The sequence below is a fragment of the Botrytis porri genome (assembly GCF_014898465.1).
Source record: "Botrytis porri strain MUCL 3234 chromosome Unknown BPOR_009, whole genome shotgun sequence".
NCBI classification, from domain to species: Eukaryota; Fungi; Ascomycota; class Leotiomycetes; order Helotiales; family Sclerotiniaceae; genus Botrytis; species Botrytis porri.
This window is the reverse complement of record NW_024066083.1, coordinates 1675572-1692113: the sequence shown is the minus strand read 5'-3', so window position 1 is coordinate 1692113 and position 16542 is coordinate 1675572. Positions and strand designations below refer to the sequence as shown.

Here is a 16542-nt window from a genome sequence, read left to right as displayed (position 1 = left end):
AGAGTCAAAATCGACAAAATTTAGGGACCACTCGTCGAACTCCCGATCATGTTGTCACTGCCGAGATAGTCTTAACAATTGGAAGAACTCAAATCATCAAAACCCACCGCTCAATCATCAAACTCCCCTCCCATCTCCTCCCAGATTCAGATCCTATTCTCCCTACTCAGTATATTTCACAACTCCAAACTACCCCCAGAGCTTCATTCCCCACAAGCATAGCAATTATTCTATCCGAATATACGGATTGGATATCAACAAAGAAGAAAATCCACTGAGTTTCGAAGAAGCAACTTAGCTTAGCTTAGCTTAACTGTATAGTGTGCAGTGCAATGCATTGCAGTGACTCCAATAGACCAATAGACCATCAGACCATGACCTACTCCAAGCTTCCCATTTCAAGATTCGAAGCTTAAAGCTATTAGGAACTTTATAGTATAGATTCATTGCCCAAATTAATTTGATATTTACAAGCATATGAAAATTTGAGTTTCTGATTATTGGACTCCTTACGAATACAGTCTGGACGGATAATTGGATATGGATTCTAATTCAGATTCTGATAAAGGTGCTATATAGGTATGGTCGATAATCAAAACAACTAGATATCGACCACAGGATTGCAATGCGCATGCAACTAGAGAATAGAACAGGACAGAACACATCACATAGAAGAAGGACTGGCAGGTAGGATTTATCCAAGAGCACTTTACTCCCCGGAAATCCGAACATAAGCGACGGAATCATCAATTAATCACCCAACCCACAAGCGCCCCCCCCGCCGCCCTCAAAAAAATCGAATCCCGCAAACCCTCATGAATACCTACATACCAAGAAACGGGAAACAAAAAACAGAACCGAAACAAAATTACGCTAATAAGTATTCCTATAAAAATAAAAATAAAACATCTACAACATAATATATAGCAACTTCAAACCATTCAATTCTTAACTTCTCCCCTTTTCACCATCTCGCCTTCTCACTAATGCCTTACAATCCAATGCCATACAATCCAAAATCCAAAATCCAAACAAGCCACCACCCACAGAGATCAAATTTTTTGTTATTTCTTTTCACCAAGCAGCGAGCAGCGAGCAGTCAAATCCATATCTATCGCAGCGCACAACGTCACAATGAAATTCCTTCCCTCGACAATCATCTATACAACTCAACTCAACCCAACCCCAACCCAAACAAACCCCAGAAAATCATGCCCAGTTCCAGTCCCAATACCAAGACACCATATCTAGAAGATTGAACCCTTATCATTCATCATCCATCATCCATTAATAATCTAACCCCAAGCATTCACCACCTACAAACGGGAAATTTCCTTCCCCCTCACAAACTCCCAAATCCGATCTAGCTTTATCCTCTTTTTCTTCTCTTTCTTTTTATTTTTTAGAATAGTTATAAAAAACTCAAAGATACCCCCCTCTCCCCGAGCCCCAGAATCACTTTCAGAGTTTCGATTTCCTGACGACAATTTTCTCCTCGAGGCTAGGCTTGAGGAGATGAATGAATGTGTGATTTGTGATTTACTGATATATATTTTCTATTCATTTTTTTGGGCGAATAATAGCGGATGAGATATTATTGTAGTAACTATTTTAATATGAGGGAGGTATCAAGGAGGGATCTATAGATATCGAGGGGTGACTTCTAGAGGTACCTATGTATGTATGTATGTATGAACCATAAGAAGTAATTTGAATGCTCATGATCGATTTCTCCATCATCAAACGATTTGTCTGGTTACGAGGCTCAGAAATGAAAAGTTCTTTCGATTACCTACCTAGTTGAATATGACAATCGTTTGTATAAAGCTAGGTGTTCAATCTGTGAAAACCATTCAGTATTGGAAATCAATTTGATTTTCCAGTTGACTTGAATGTTCAATTTGGATTTAGAAAATAAAAGACCTTTTATTGTTAGGATACAGTCTGCACAATTAGGGAACTTGAATCATTGTGAAAAGTTCAATTCAAGAAATTGAGCCCATTCCATTGAATACTGGACTATGGGTGATGATCTAGAAATTGGTCTTATAAAATTTGAATACATAGTTAGCGTAGCATTAGCTAGGTAGGTATAGAGAGACTGAATCGAGTAAAGAATTTTACTACTACTACTACTACTAAAGTTTGAATCTCTCGAATCAGAATGTCAGCTGATTTTTACAAAGAAGGTCAAATCGAATTCTTTTGTTGCATATCTGTGAACCAACCATGGTCAACAAGCTCAGTTTTTTTTTTCAAACACTCAATTTCTTTTAGTTATCAACCATGGCTAACAAGCAAGTTTTTTCTTCTTCAGATATGCAACAAAACTTTTTTTTAGGAAATGCCCAGGTGATTTCTGATTAGTGGGTTTGTATTGAACCTTTCATCATATTGTCTCCTCAATTTGAGACTAGATCAAGTCTCCAAATTCAAAGATACGGTATAGTATGGAGTCAAGGAGTGCAAGTATCTCTTTGTACATGAATTTTGGTTACTTGAATAGTAGTGTAAAGCACATGAGAAAACCCTAAACAGCCTCCTTTCTTGTGATGTCACCGACTCACCAGTGTGTCGCTTGGTATGGAAAGCATTATACGAAGGCAATCCGACCCGCTTGGGGAAGAAAGTAGATGATCGAAAACAGTAGATGTGGAGTGAGACAGGAGATATATAATGCGATAAAATGGTCATAGTAACATACTGAGTCGTGGAAACCAGATGTTTACGATTGATGAAATGCGGAAATTTCCTCAAAGACGCCAGACAGGAATTATTAAGAAGGGAAGATTGTCAACTCTTCAGCTGTGCTATGTTGATGCCAACGAAGCCGAAAATGTTACGTCAAATAGCTCTTCAATCGATAAATCACACCAAATTCAGTATGTTTTCGTCTTCGTAACCTTGCTTGCATCCTAGAAATAGAATAGAGCCCCCTACTTTCATTGTCCTACGGATTGATGGAGACTGGTATCTTAATCGGCGATGAGATAAGATCACAGTCACACTCGAAACTGAAGTCATATATTGTCCGGGGAGTGTTGCCCGGGGATTGTTATTAGCCTAGAGAACAAGTCTATGCCCATTCCATGCTATCCCCCTTAGAGAACATGAGATTCCAAGCATTCAAGCAAATGGGCTTGAGGTCTAAGCCGACCGCATAGCTGTATGACGGTCCAGACCGATTGATTGAAGGTCAAAACGAATGAGTAGGAGCTAGATTCGGATTGTTTGAGGACATAAGCCGGTTGAAATAGACTTCGTCTCTAAAAAAAGGATCACACATCATAGCCCTCCCTTAGGAATTCAGTATTCGAAAGTACATTTTAAGTTCAACCAGAAACCTGGCACGGGAGCACAACAGTCTCGGACATTTAAAAGCCCCCAACATGAAACTATTGGCCATCTGATTAACATGCTCTCGAATTCCAACGTCATCATACTATACATCAGATCAATGTGAAACCAGAAGTACGGGTAGGAAAGCAGGTGGCTAGAAAGAAAAAGCGTGGTTCGAAATGATGGAAATAAATGAAAACAAAGATACGAGGAAGGAAGATTGTCAGGACACTTTACCGTACATGATGCTGTTTGTAGAACGTGAATAAATGAAGAATACTCTCAATGGCATGGTAGAGGGATATGGTGACATTAAGCGCTGTCAATTCCTCATGCTCGCACGTTCAGGCTCGTAAGGCATAGACAACGTGATAACGGAACCATTAAGGTTGATGCACGTTTCGAAATTGGAATGGACAAAGTTTAAAATGGTCCCCAGGAAGAACTCAGAAATCCATAGCTCAGCTTCGATGTGCAAATAAAGTTAGGGATTTTGGTTTTCCTCGTACGCTCCAGTGATGATCTGTGATGCACTTCCCGCCTTTCTGGGGTACATCATGCTTCACCCTAGAAGGATTTCCCGAGGACGATAGTCTGCAGGCTTGACGAATACCGAGTCTTGGGACATTTGGTGATGGGTGGGACGATGCACGATGTTTATCGTTTGATGAAAGCGGTAGGTTCGTCAGCAACACGGTAAGCTTACGATGCGCAATAAATTGTTTTCGTGAAGAATATGGGCGAGTATACGGTATCATGGTGGTTGGACAGCATTAAGAGTTTCAGCCATCAGGATCGTCTTACTCATTCCGTATATGCTGCCCAGTTTATGTGTATTGATGCTGTAGGCGGTCGTCTTGATTGAACGAATATACACGATGTCGAAGTTGACGGTGAGCATGTGCCCTTGTTGTCGATGAGCATGTTTGTGTAACGTGATCTACTCGTACATTTGTGTGTACTACACAGTAAACAAGGTGGGGATGAGCTAGCCTGATTTGGTTATTTATGAGAGGAGGTAAGGCTGCAGTTATGAAATTCCCGTCATTTTGGCAAATGCGCTCCACTCATTCCTCTGTTGTACGACACCTTCCTAGGTGAGCCCTGGTATATGTCATGTGTTTCGGACATTTTGATTCGCTTACCTGGTATATCTGCAATCTAATCTTATAATAAACGTGTGATGAACTTTATAATAAACGTATAATAAATCTGTAAATCTTATAAACCCCCATTCCCCATTCGGGCATGGGACAAAGGTATCTTCAAAAGTCCGACAGTCCGACAGTCCGACTTGCTTCCATTCCAATATCCATTTCATGAACCGATCTACGCTGATACTTCCCTTACCTAGGTAGTAACCACATCCCGCACGGCCAGCAATATGATATTTTCAATTCAAATTCAATTCAAATTCAAATTCAATTCTATCACGTATCATGCATTCTTACTTTGTTGTTACAGTAATGCGTACATATCAATATCAATATGCATTTGTAAGCTTTGCACGCAAAGACCCAAAAGCTATGGTCGATGGTTTGTCCTGGACACCGTACCGCTGATGGATTCTGCAATATTCGGAATCTGGTCGTGGGATATGAGGGGTAAAGAGGTTGAGGAAGCCATAGAAAGGGATTTACTAAACTTTGACATGGACGTCGTGACTCTTGCTGCAGAGTCTTGCCAAAAGGGGTTCTGTCACTTCTAGTGGTAGGAATCTCCTATCAGCTCCTCCAATCATTCTCGCACGGTTCATGGGCCATATCCATGTGGTCAATCACATTCTATTCCCCTGCAGTGGTACAAACCTTCGAGGACCAAACACCACACTACTTGTATCCTGCACCGTATACCATACCGGACTCGGACAAGACGAAGGAAGGATAAACTCCACTTCACCGGAAATGGCCCACCTTCTACTCTGGCATCAACCCCTAAGGTAGGGAAGAAAGACTCCGAAAGAGACCCAAGAGACCCAAAGAGACCCAAAGAGGGATGTTGAATTCTTTTCCATCAAATATGATCGCCGACAATAGTCGATAGTGAAAACAACGATGGAAAGAGAATCGGAATCATCGGACTGTCATAAAACCTATTAAAAATCATACAGGTAAGATCTACAGGACAGATGGATATGAGATAGAAAAACTTCATGCAAAATATGTTGGTAAGCAGGTTCTTCCGGGAGGACCAAAGAATCAGAAGTTCAGAACAAGGCATAGAAGAGAGGAGAAAGCCTCTACATTCAGGTTTCATTCATTCAGGTTCAATTTATGCAATAAACTCCAAATATTATCTATATGTAATACTGTAATACTGTAATACTGGGTAATAAGCCTCCACTACCGGTTTCAAGACAAACCTTACCTGGGTATTATCAGTACAGTTTCGTCCTCGGTACGTGGAAATTTATTATTGTTGTTCAATACCTATCGTCAGCTACCCAACTTTCAATCCTCAGTAGGCCTCACCTGCAATTCTAGAAAGAGTATATCTACGCCACCATGCATGGCTGGCACACCCTCTTACTAAACTTGGAAGAGACTCAAAAGATGGATATCATATGTAGCTGGAGGTACAAGGACTATCTTATCTTTTTTATATTTCCTTATGCATTTTCGACCAGTTAACCATCCATCCATACATGCATGCTAGGTCCGATTCAATAAATCTCACAAATCTCACAAATCATAACAAAATCATATCAAATCATATCCAAGCCCTTCACTTCTTTTTTTCCTTTCAGCTGAAGATTTTTATATATATCATTTAATAGTAACGTCAAGCTATTCCTAAATGGTTGAAATAAGGAAGATACACAATCTACCTGAAATACCAGATGACCCATAAACCCAGCTCGGCGCATCCACTCGTCAACTAGTAATTCATAGCTCAAAACAAAAATACTCAATTGAAGCTCCATACTTATTAACATACTCTACCCTTTGCCCAGGTGTTTAACGTACTCCGTACCAATTCGATTTTAATGTCGAATCTCTCTGCCACCTTATTAGTGTCCTAGTTTACTTGAAGCAACTTCCGAATTGGACGTTTCATCACCTGGTCTTTCCCATTTGGTTTTCTACCTTTTCCATCCTATACACAACTTCTCTTCCAACCAAACTTCTAGTATTATAAAACATTTCAACCTTTTTCACATCGATTCTTTCCATCAACAATTAAATCTTGGTTCTTATCTGCGCAACCCTCTTCATCGTTAACCACGGACATACCTCTTGACCTCGCCAAGTCTTGTCACCGCGGCTCCACAGTTTCAAAAAGCTCGCCTCTAAAATTCATTGAAGGAGAGACTTTGGTTTGCAAAACGCCATAATAAACATCAAAGGATTCGTATTGGACGAACGTCTAGGTCGCAGGTCCAAAAATACACTTCGGACGTATTGTAGTATCAGAGAAACTTTCAATCCGGCTTCTCTACGATCTCTCCGCAAATTCAAAGATCCCCAATGATGCACCGCTCAATAAGCCGTTGAAGTTCCTACAAAACTCTAATTTATCTAACTCGCTTTGTTCTTCTCCAACCCTTCCGGAACCATGGACACCACTCTAATCACTTTCATGTTGTAAGTATAATTCGTTTTTGTTTCCTCCTGGAACTCAAATTCAGTATCATCCACGTGTTTTTTGCATGCGCATTGATCATCCCTTGATACATCATGGGAGTGAGGGAAAGTTTGTTTCTTGAAAGCCGTTCACTGCCTTGGGTCCATGCATTAGTTGAAATATAGTTGGTAAAGTTTACCGGCTAGGTCTGGTCTTCATGCCCAACGGAGCCCTCGGAGAAGATAGTCTGTTTCGACTTGAAGCATGGTGGACATCTTTCTCCTCGCGACTATAGAAGAACATTCTATTGTAGAACCATCTGTCACTAGATGAACTTTCGCCACAAGCTTGGTATGACGCCTGTTGTGCAGATGCTTGGGCATTTCTAGTGACGTAAGTTGTCTTCGAAACTCGACATGCGGGATGTTGCTCTAGTCGATCTTTGTTGCTGTCCTTGCTTTGCCAAGATACGAGATGGACTTTGGCAAAGTCTATCGAAAATCTCTTTCAAACCGTGTCTGACTATGAACATAAATGACCATCCTGCCCTCAACGACTGGAACATATTCTTCTGTCCGAATAATCAAGCCATAATAACTAATTTGACGCTCTATCTAGTCAAGCAACACCTAGAACACAATCAGTCCATCTCATCGGATCTTGGGATAATTTTACCAAACGATATCCAATGGAGCGAGATTCAAGACGCTCTCGTGAGCAATGGCGAGGTTGTCACACATTTGACGATATCATCTGTGAAGGCGATGGAAATGGTTCCTTGAAAAGGAACGGTGGTTTGAAAATGGCATCAACATACTATTACTATGTATGTTAACATCCCAAACACTGAAAGAAAAATACTTACAATTTCAGTATGAGCTTGATGACGGCATTGAAGTTCATGATACGGCTATACCTTCCACTACTACTTGTCCTTACATGCCAGGTCAACCAGTCAATATCCTCTGGGTACCAGTCGAAGTCTCACCACCACGACTTCGAAGTGGTTCCGTGGATTCCATAACTATTACAGAAGCCAAAACAATGAATCCTGCCGATAAATTTATGACTCCTCGTGCTCCTCCATCGAAGCCAAATGTTGCACGATCTGCTTCATTACCGTCTTCAAGCGCGGAGGTTACGGAAAAGCCATGTCCTTGGGCAAAAGACAGAAAGCTTGGTTGGGCAACAAAACTTTTTTCGGGCCGTCGATCACGACCTTCATCGCCTACTCCATCACTTTCTTCAAGGCGATCATCTGAGCCCGATATCAGTCGAGCTACTACACGAAGTAGTTCTTCATCAAACTCAAACACTATTCATCAAACTAGCCCGACTCGATTCGAACCAATTTCTAGAAAACCGTCTTTTACCAGAGTGCACGATTCTGTGCACAACAGTCTTATGTCTCTTGGTATACCTGAGGAAATTTCCGAAGACGAGGAAGATGATGACAACTTTGCCACACAATTTAAAGAACTTGTCTTTGAAGACAACGACAGTATCACCAGATTATCACCAGCGCCATTTCGTCGGCAACCATCACCAACTTCCAATACTTACAAGCCACTGCCACAACTTCCAGATGATGCTTTTACATCTCCAAGTTCATTACCTCTTCCTCCAAACCTTACTCTGAATTTACCAATGTCCCACTTCTCCGTCTCCACCGCATCAACGGCTCTTACTTCACCGACAGATTCCCATTTCGGCTTCAGCGATACATCATCAATGTTCGATTCATATGATGAAAGCGATATGAATGAAGAAACGGGCGATACTTTTACATATAACCCGATGATCTCAGAGGTGGAAAAAAGAAAATTTATAGGGTATAGCTTACCGGATGAAGATATCGCTTCGGAACAGACTATTCGCAAGGCTTCAAATCCAATATCAAAGACAAATAGTAATGATTCTTATCCTCACGATTCGGGGTTCGCAGACGGAATTCAAGAAAGCAACACGAAAATAGGGGGAAGTGTGTTAGCGGATTTCTTGGAGGATATGGGCTATTTGGGCGAAACTATCCGTGATAAATGAAGGGTGCGAGAAAGAGATGGGAGATAATGTGTATGAGTATTAGGTTGTATGTATATATATGATGGGGACGACTGGATGATATCTTGGCATTTTGGGCGGTGCTACATTTTGCAGTTTAGCGGGGAGTTTTGGGAAATTGCCTGGGCATATGCATAAGATATGGACATGTTTAAAGAAAGGACGTGTGGAAGGGTGAAAGGAATAGCAAATATTGCAAAGCTGGTCTTATATGCATATATCAAAAGATGAATGGAAATGGACTTGAGAAATGATTGAGGGGGATAATAGATGAGATAAATTAGTAGGATTGTGATACTCGAGTATATATCAAACTATTAATGAGATACTTATAAACTCACACAAGTTATATGAAGGAGTGACAAGTTGTATGAATGAATGACGGAAGGAAATATAACAGATTGCATTGCGAACAAGTGGCAACATAAAAGAGACAAACGGAGAATTCAATATCACGTGAACTGATCTCGTACCCCCATAGATCTTAGCTTCACCTCGGTCTTTTTACTGGCCGAAGTTTGTTACCCGTTATATACTCGACCAATCATCAATACGACAACGTTGAAAACCTTGCATTTGCATTCATGTCGTATGAAGTCTGATATGCGGAGATGCGGGGAAATGACGCTTGTTGGTTTGTACGGGGTGGCACACGTTGGATGGTATGAGCTGGTGAAGATTGGATGCTTGGCTCGAGATGGATGTTCGATGTTTCTTCTCATTGGGCATTTCTGTTGATATGGTCAAACTTTTTGCTCGAGTCAAATTGAGGTACCTGGCAGACGGAAGATAGATATCGACAGCAAAAAATATCGAAATGCTATGGATTCTCAATTGAGGGAAGTTGGCCGGGCTCCAGGTGATTCTCAAGGGAACGGCAATGACATCGGATCCTTGGAGATTGAACTCAGTATGTGATTCATTAAACGCTCTGTACTTACATATAATGTACGTACGTGAATGTGTAGAGTTGGACTGATGGTACAATAGATGGCAGTGAAGATACGCAACAAGGAAACTTTGCGAGGATCGCAAGGTTGAGATGCACGAGTTGCGAACAGACATTTGGGAGAGTGGAACATTTGACGAGACATGAGAAGAGTTATAGAAAAGAGGGATGGCTGAGATGTGAAGCTAGGGAGTGTAAGAAGAGTTTTTATCAGATGTGAGTTTGGGAAATTCCGTCGAAAGATCTTGTATCAATGGATGTGCAAAGATAGTTGCTGATACTCAAAGTGATGCTCTGCGTCGACATGAATTGGTTCATAAGAAATCAAACCGAAATTTGCTGGGAAGAGGGGCGAGAGCTTGTTCGGCCTGTGCAATAGCGAGAAGAAGATGTAGTGGTGAAAATCCTTGCAAAGCTTGCGCGAAAAGATCAATTGGGTGTACCTTTCCTTCATCCTCTGGTGCCATGGTCAACGAAAGACGTCGAGAATCCATTGGGTTATACGAGAAAATTTCAAATCAAAGGGTTTGGGTTGAAAATGGTCGAACTGGGGAAGGAATCACGAGTCTACAATCTCCAATTTCGTGGTCACATGCTGATTCACCGCTCAATCCGCAAATGAAACCTAGATCTTCGATTGACCATTATCGTTCAGAGTTTGGGTTGGAGAATCTGGATGTTGCTGGTCAACAGATGAATATCCAAATTTTGGGTTCTGGTATCCATCAATCATTCAGTCAATTTTCTCCGCCAAAGAATTCAACAGGAAATCAGATGTCCGAAGATGCTCGCATAAACTCGACCACATCTCGAAATTATCAATCTACTTCATCTTCAATGTTACCCCTTCATCCAATCATAGATCTTGATGAAGCTGCCAACTTGTTATTGATTGGAACGGGTCAGGCTTCACATCAGCTACATATCCAAGATAAAGGTATTTCTGAAAGTTTGCCAGAAAGCGCTAGTTCTTGGGCCCAATATAATGTATCCTCTATCAACTGGTTGCCTTACGATTGGGCTCCTGACTATCAACTAGATGATGATACAGTGAAAATGATTGATTATAGGACAGATCTGATTGGCTCATCGCCTATTACCGTCCCAGGAGAAACTATCCGAAGGCCTGCGTATTCTGCAAACACGGCTATTTTTGCGCCCGTCCCCGCAAACCCAAGCGCAAATGCATATAAATAATTCTCCTAATCCAACAATATCCAGTGAAGGTGCTTCAACAAGTCCTAATTCTTTGACTACGCAAAGCACTGGTAGATACTATGTTGATGGGCATGGTTCAAGATTGCCTCGCGTTCGAAAAGCTCCATCCAAGACTGCTAATTCATGTCCATCAATATCTCATCCTACAATAGATGATTTGAACGGGAGATTTGCGTTTCCAGTTGATGATATCAATGACCATTCCTCATATTATAGACAATTACCACACGAAATCTACAACATTATTCAGGATGTATTCGCAAAAACATGCATCGAGAACTCGCCATATTTTACACCATTCCAACACACACGATTCACATCTCTGTACACACTGAGCCGCTTTATAACTCACTATATTGACTCTTTCCATCAAACATTACCGTTTATTCACATGCCATCTTTCAACATTTCGGCTTCTCACTGGCTTTTTTTTCTAGCTATGGCGGCTGTAGGAAGTCGTTACCATGGTAATGGAAATTATGCAAAACCTATGCATGAGTTTCTTCGGCGTGCAATCATGTCAGTCAGCAATAATAGGGATTCGAGGCGTACGAGGATAATGATGATACAAATTAAGCTTCTAAATTGTGTAGGTACGATGTACTGTGGTAGCGATGAATTATCACAGGTAGCGAAATCATATCATAGGGATCTTAACGATTTTTGTTGTAATGAGTGGAAAACTTCGAATCAAAAACCGAGAGTTGCAGTGTCGCAGACAGGTCCAAATGATTCGGAGCACGCCAATAAAGAATGGAGAGGATGGTATGATGCTGAAAGTAAACGAAGGACAGGATGTTGTATTTGGGTATGTGTTTCTATTTCCATATTCATATGATAAATTCTTACGCTGCCTAGCTCCTAGATAGCATGTGGTACTTTCACTTTCAAATTTGTCCTAGCTTATCGCTAGACGATAGTTCGGTATCTTTACCGTGCCAGGAAGTTTGATGGGAAGCAGAATCAGCTATCGAATGCCAACAACTTCTCAGTTGTTCTTCATGTACGTACCTAGTGACCCCCATTAACCAACCCCCGCCAATCTCACGAGTCACCCAGCAGCAAGCTCTACCCTCCACAACGCCCTCCAGTGAATGTACACCGAAAAACGACAGCCATCTTCGACCGGTGAATTCTCCCGTATCCTTCTCATCCACGGTCTTTTCCGACGTACTTGGGAAGTCTCAAATTACCTATCACAACCCCTTACCCACTGGACTCCCACTGCCTCAAAACTATCCTTCCAGCACACCACCTCGAATCATCCCATCTGGCTCCCCGGTATCCAAACATACACAAATTGGCGCAATTCCGCCTGTGATTGTTTAGATATATTACACTGGCATGCAAATAGTTTCATCGGAGCTGCAAGCGGCATGGAACATACCACCATTCTGCATTTACATTTAGCGAGGGTTGTACTTCTCACGCCTTTTCTACATATTTTGGAACTGGCAGAATACCTCGCTTCTTCACACGCTACTCGGATCCCGGATCTGGGAGATACAGATACAGATCAGGAGATTGAGAAAGAGAAAGAAAAAGAGATACTCCAAACACGCGATTATATGAAAAGAGGGGCAACTGAAGATCAGCATAAAGCACGTCTAGCTTCTCTTCTCCCCTTGTTAAAGGGCAAGAAAGTGAAAACTATTGCTTGATACATACCTATCACCTACACATGACCATTCGAACCACCGAGCTTCACCCATGCGTACCCCCAATAACCATCCAGGTATTCTTGTTCCTTTTTTTTTTCTCTTAAAAAATAGTATTCCAGCCGGGAAATAAATCTCAGTATATTCCAGCAATACAGCAAGATAGACCCGTGATAGAAGATCAGTGTATCTAAGTGTAAATATTTAACTTGTGCTATCTATCCTTCGTAGCACCCATATCTCCAACAACAATATAAATAGATATTTAACCCTCGGATGATATGCTCGAAGAACGATAGAATCTCACCCGGCTCTCGATTGATACTCTTCTTTATGAGCTAGGTTAGGATGTATAAGTACTAGTACATCCACGGAATAAAATTATTCTGTAAAAGTATTACGGGATTTGATTTTGTACCCGATAAAATGTGTTAGGCTTCCGAAACCTATTCAGATTCTAGAATATTCATTGAAGTGGAAAATTTGCTCAAATCGAGTCGTTGTATGTGTGGAGAATGTGAAGGTTTTCAGGATGTATATTTCGGTTAGTATACTCAAGACATGTATTGAGTTAATTCTCTTTGGATTTTAGAATTTGGAACCTAAAGTTATCTGAGAGATTGAAATTATCGTGTTAGAATGGAGGGTTAGATTTCTAAATGATCAGAGATGTTAAAGGGATTTATGATGTGGATTATATATATAGAGAGAGAGAGAGAGAGGTACCTACCTACTTAAACAAACAAACAAACAAACAAACAAACAAATATTCAACCCCATCAACTTTTCAATGAATAAGTTACCTGAAAATTCATAATTCGATACAAATCTGCAAATCAAAGACACCTACCTACCTACCTATACAAGCCTTCTTTTCCAAAAAGTAAGATTACCACCAAACCCCTCTTTACAATTTATACAAGAAGAGTATAGATAACATACAGTAGCATCTTTATTATAAGTCCACCAGTCCCAATTATCAACACCGTATCCCATCTGATTCCCACGCGCTAACTAGCTACCTGCGTACTGCACTGGAAAAAAATAATCAATCTCTATATGTATGAACACACAGGCTAGTCATCTCGTTAAGTGTATGCAAGAGCCTAGGTAATAAGGTAGCTTAGAGTCAGTCAGTCATCTACATGTGTAGATTTAGAGTAGTGAAAAATTCCACATAGAAAAAAGTATGTAGGATTTAGAATCTAGAATTCACTATCTACATAGTTTGATCATCTCAATATCATGAAAAACACACAGAGATGCCCGTGAAATGAGATACGAAAGACGAAATAAGAGATACTATATCACAGCTATTCAACTAGCATTACTACTCACAAGCCCCTCCTCCCCTGGTCTATTTTTCCATAGTTTCCCCATGCCAAATCTTCGTTTCCGCGGCTCGGGCTGATATGGCGCTAAGGGGAATGCGACCGCGGTGGGATAGTATCGAGGATTTTGATCATGCTGCGATAAAGTACTAGTACCAGTAGCAGGTAGTAGTCTTGCCATTCTGGAGTCTGGGATTTGGCCGCTAGAGGGGTGGAGGTGGTGAGTTATGGTGGGTTTAGGGAGGTGTAAATGTTTCTTCTTTTTTTCTCGAAACAAAAGAAAAAACAAAAGGAAAAGATAGAAAAAGATAGAACCAAACTTACAGTTTCGTACTATCTGACGCAAACGAGAAACCCGATTTTCTATTTTCCTTTGCGCTTTTGGGTATTTCTTCTTCTCGTTTTTCTTGTAGCGTGATAGATTGCGAAGTCACCAACTTCTTTCCACGTGTTGATTTCGCGAGCGGTGGTTTCCGAGTTTGGGGTTCCGATTTCGATTTCGGGGTATCTGTTTTATTCGTTTTGGGTCTGATCCAACCGTTCTTTGTGGCTGGTCCCAAAGCGGTGGGTTTGGGTGGTATGGGAGGAGGGGGAATGTGATTATGATTTTGATGTTGATGTCTTTTTCGACGATGGCTTCTACTCTCGATTATGGGATCACGGGATATGAGTGAGGAGGAAGATTTTGATATTCGCTTGGAGAGACTATCGAGGGCGTTGATTGTTTCCGCGCGTGATTGATTCGAGAGTTTGATAAAGAGTTCTTGATCGGCAGGCTTGACTTTGCCGCGAGTAAATAATACTACCGCGGAGGTGAAAGCAGTGTTTAGTCGGGATAATATAGTAGATAGTGAAGAGCGGGCTTTCGCTGGGTTGGAATGAGAATGTGGAGTTTGTAAATATGAGGGTTGTGATTCATACCATCGCCTTCGGAGAATTTGGGACCAGATTTGATGGATTCCCTTGTGTATGCCTCGCGAATATCTGATCGGGATTGTTTGAATGACTTGATGAGAAGAGTTTCTTCGCAATTATCATGATCGATTATTTTACTGCTGTTTTTCTGTCTCTTGCGACGAGCTCGGAGAAGTCTTATGCCACTGGTAAAAGTACCGAGTAAAGTAGTCACCAATTCGTCTAGTTCACCCATTGTAAGGTAAGACACAACTTGTGTTGAATAGGTAAATTTGGATATACACGATTGAAATTTATAAATCAGGGGCACATTAGTCAGAGGATGAGAGAAGTATCAATTATGCTAAGTATCTCAGGTGTTGATTGATTGGGGGACAGTCATGTTCTTGCCGCCCATGATTTCTACCCCACTTGTAGGTAGTGGCCTATGAGAGGGATGCAATGAAAGTTTGGTAAAGTTAATATATACATGACCTTGTGTATGGAGAAGCTGTTCGTGTATACATACATGGTTCGAGCTATCATCATTTTTGATTGTGCAAAAGTCCTTGCCAATTTAGCCACTTTTGAAAGTTTGGATGGATGATGAAACTTGTTTAGGGGACATTGGGTAGGTAGTGCGACTCTTCAAGGTTAAAGTAAATATACTGTATTCATCGAAAAGTTGAATGCCGAAACCCACTTGGATCCTTGGAGTTTAATATTGTAAAAGTACACTTGAAGTGTACGAGTAGAGAAGGGGGCAATTTTACCACGTGCGACAACCAACGAGCGGAAGCATAAAACAATATGAAGTCATCCAAATTGAAGATTGCAACGATGAGTTATGTGATCAAGAGAAGATTGAACCCTGAAATTCCCTACGATCTGAATTAAACAAAGGTAAAAGATGAATGCCGAATCACGTGCAGTTAGCAGATGAGATGAAGACCAACTGATCGGATTGTACTGGACACAAGCCGTGCAAACAATAGCCTGACAACGTGGGGGGTACCTTATCAGGATAAACAAATATGTCGCACCTATATATTGCGACAAACATGCCTGCCGATTGAAAGCAGTGTACCAAGAAACTATCTCATCACATACTTCTGTCAAGTTACACTCCAATCAAAAGCCACCCAATGCTTTCTGAATTCTTGATCAGTATGGTGTGCGAGGATAGGTGGAGTTGCTATCTTCTTGCGGGAAATATCGGTGCCATCCAAGACAAAATTCGATATCGGAGAGACGAGAGACTGGCTACGAGCCGCAGACCCCACGTTTCTCATACTGCGTTGCACAATTCGTGATTCGATTTGCAATATTTTGAAGGATCTGATGATAGGTTCATGGTATAAGGGAGCTTGGCGGGATTTCTTCAATGTCCCATTCACATGTGTATATATATTGCAGTCCTTCAGATCGGTCACAATATGATTAAATATCCGGGATTTCGGAGTGCGTCAAGCTCGACCATTTTCGGTCGGTATCAATGCGGTTGCAACACGGCAGGTTTGTCGAGCGA

The 16542-nt window shown here is 41.2% G+C and overlaps 3 protein-coding genes across 3 annotated transcripts; 2 read left to right on the top strand and 1 right to left on the bottom strand.

Moving 5' to 3' along the window:
- Positions 1–6894: 6894 nt before the first annotated feature.
- Positions 6895–8946, top strand: EAF01_007307 (uncharacterized protein; the record flags this gene model as incomplete). The annotated part of the gene is made up of 3 exons (XM_038915562.1): positions 6895–6923; positions 7522–7729; positions 7777–8946. The coding sequence occupies 3 exons, from the start codon at positions 6895–6897 to the stop codon at positions 8944–8946; spliced, it is 1407 nt and encodes a 468-aa protein (XP_038769200.1).
- Positions 8947–9786: 840 nt separating this feature from the next.
- Positions 9787–11110, top strand: EAF01_007306 (uncharacterized protein; the record flags this gene model as incomplete). Its single annotated transcript, XM_038915561.1, has 3 exons — positions 9787–9874; positions 9955–10129; positions 10201–11110. 3 exons carry the CDS (start codon positions 9787–9789, stop codon positions 11108–11110), a joined length of 1173 nt encoding a protein of 390 aa, XP_038769199.1.
- Positions 11111–13977: 2867 nt separating this feature from the next.
- Positions 13978–15536, bottom strand: EAF01_007305 (uncharacterized protein). The gene is made up of 3 exons (XM_038915560.1): positions 15042–15536; positions 14445–14988; positions 13978–14323 (listed from the first exon to the last, which is right to left on the bottom strand). The coding sequence occupies exons 1-3, from the start codon at positions 15268–15270 to the stop codon at positions 14107–14109; spliced, it is 990 nt and encodes a 329-aa protein (XP_038769198.1). The 5' UTR covers positions 15271–15536; the 3' UTR covers positions 13978–14106.
- Between the last annotated feature and the right edge of the window lie 1006 nt (positions 15537–16542).

Coding starts and splice junctions, on each gene's coding strand:
- EAF01_007305 (XM_038915560.1), bottom strand. CDS start 15,270: ATGGGTGAACTAGACGAATTGGTGACTACTTTACTCGGTACTTTTACC. Junction 14,989..15,041: donor CAAATTCTCCGAAGGCGATG/GTATGAATCACA, acceptor ATTCCAACCCAG/CGAAAGCCCGCTCTTCACTA. Junction 14,324..14,444: donor GCGTCAGATAGTACGAAACT/GTAAGTTTGGTT, acceptor CCACCCCTCTAG/CGGCCAAATCCCAGACTCCA.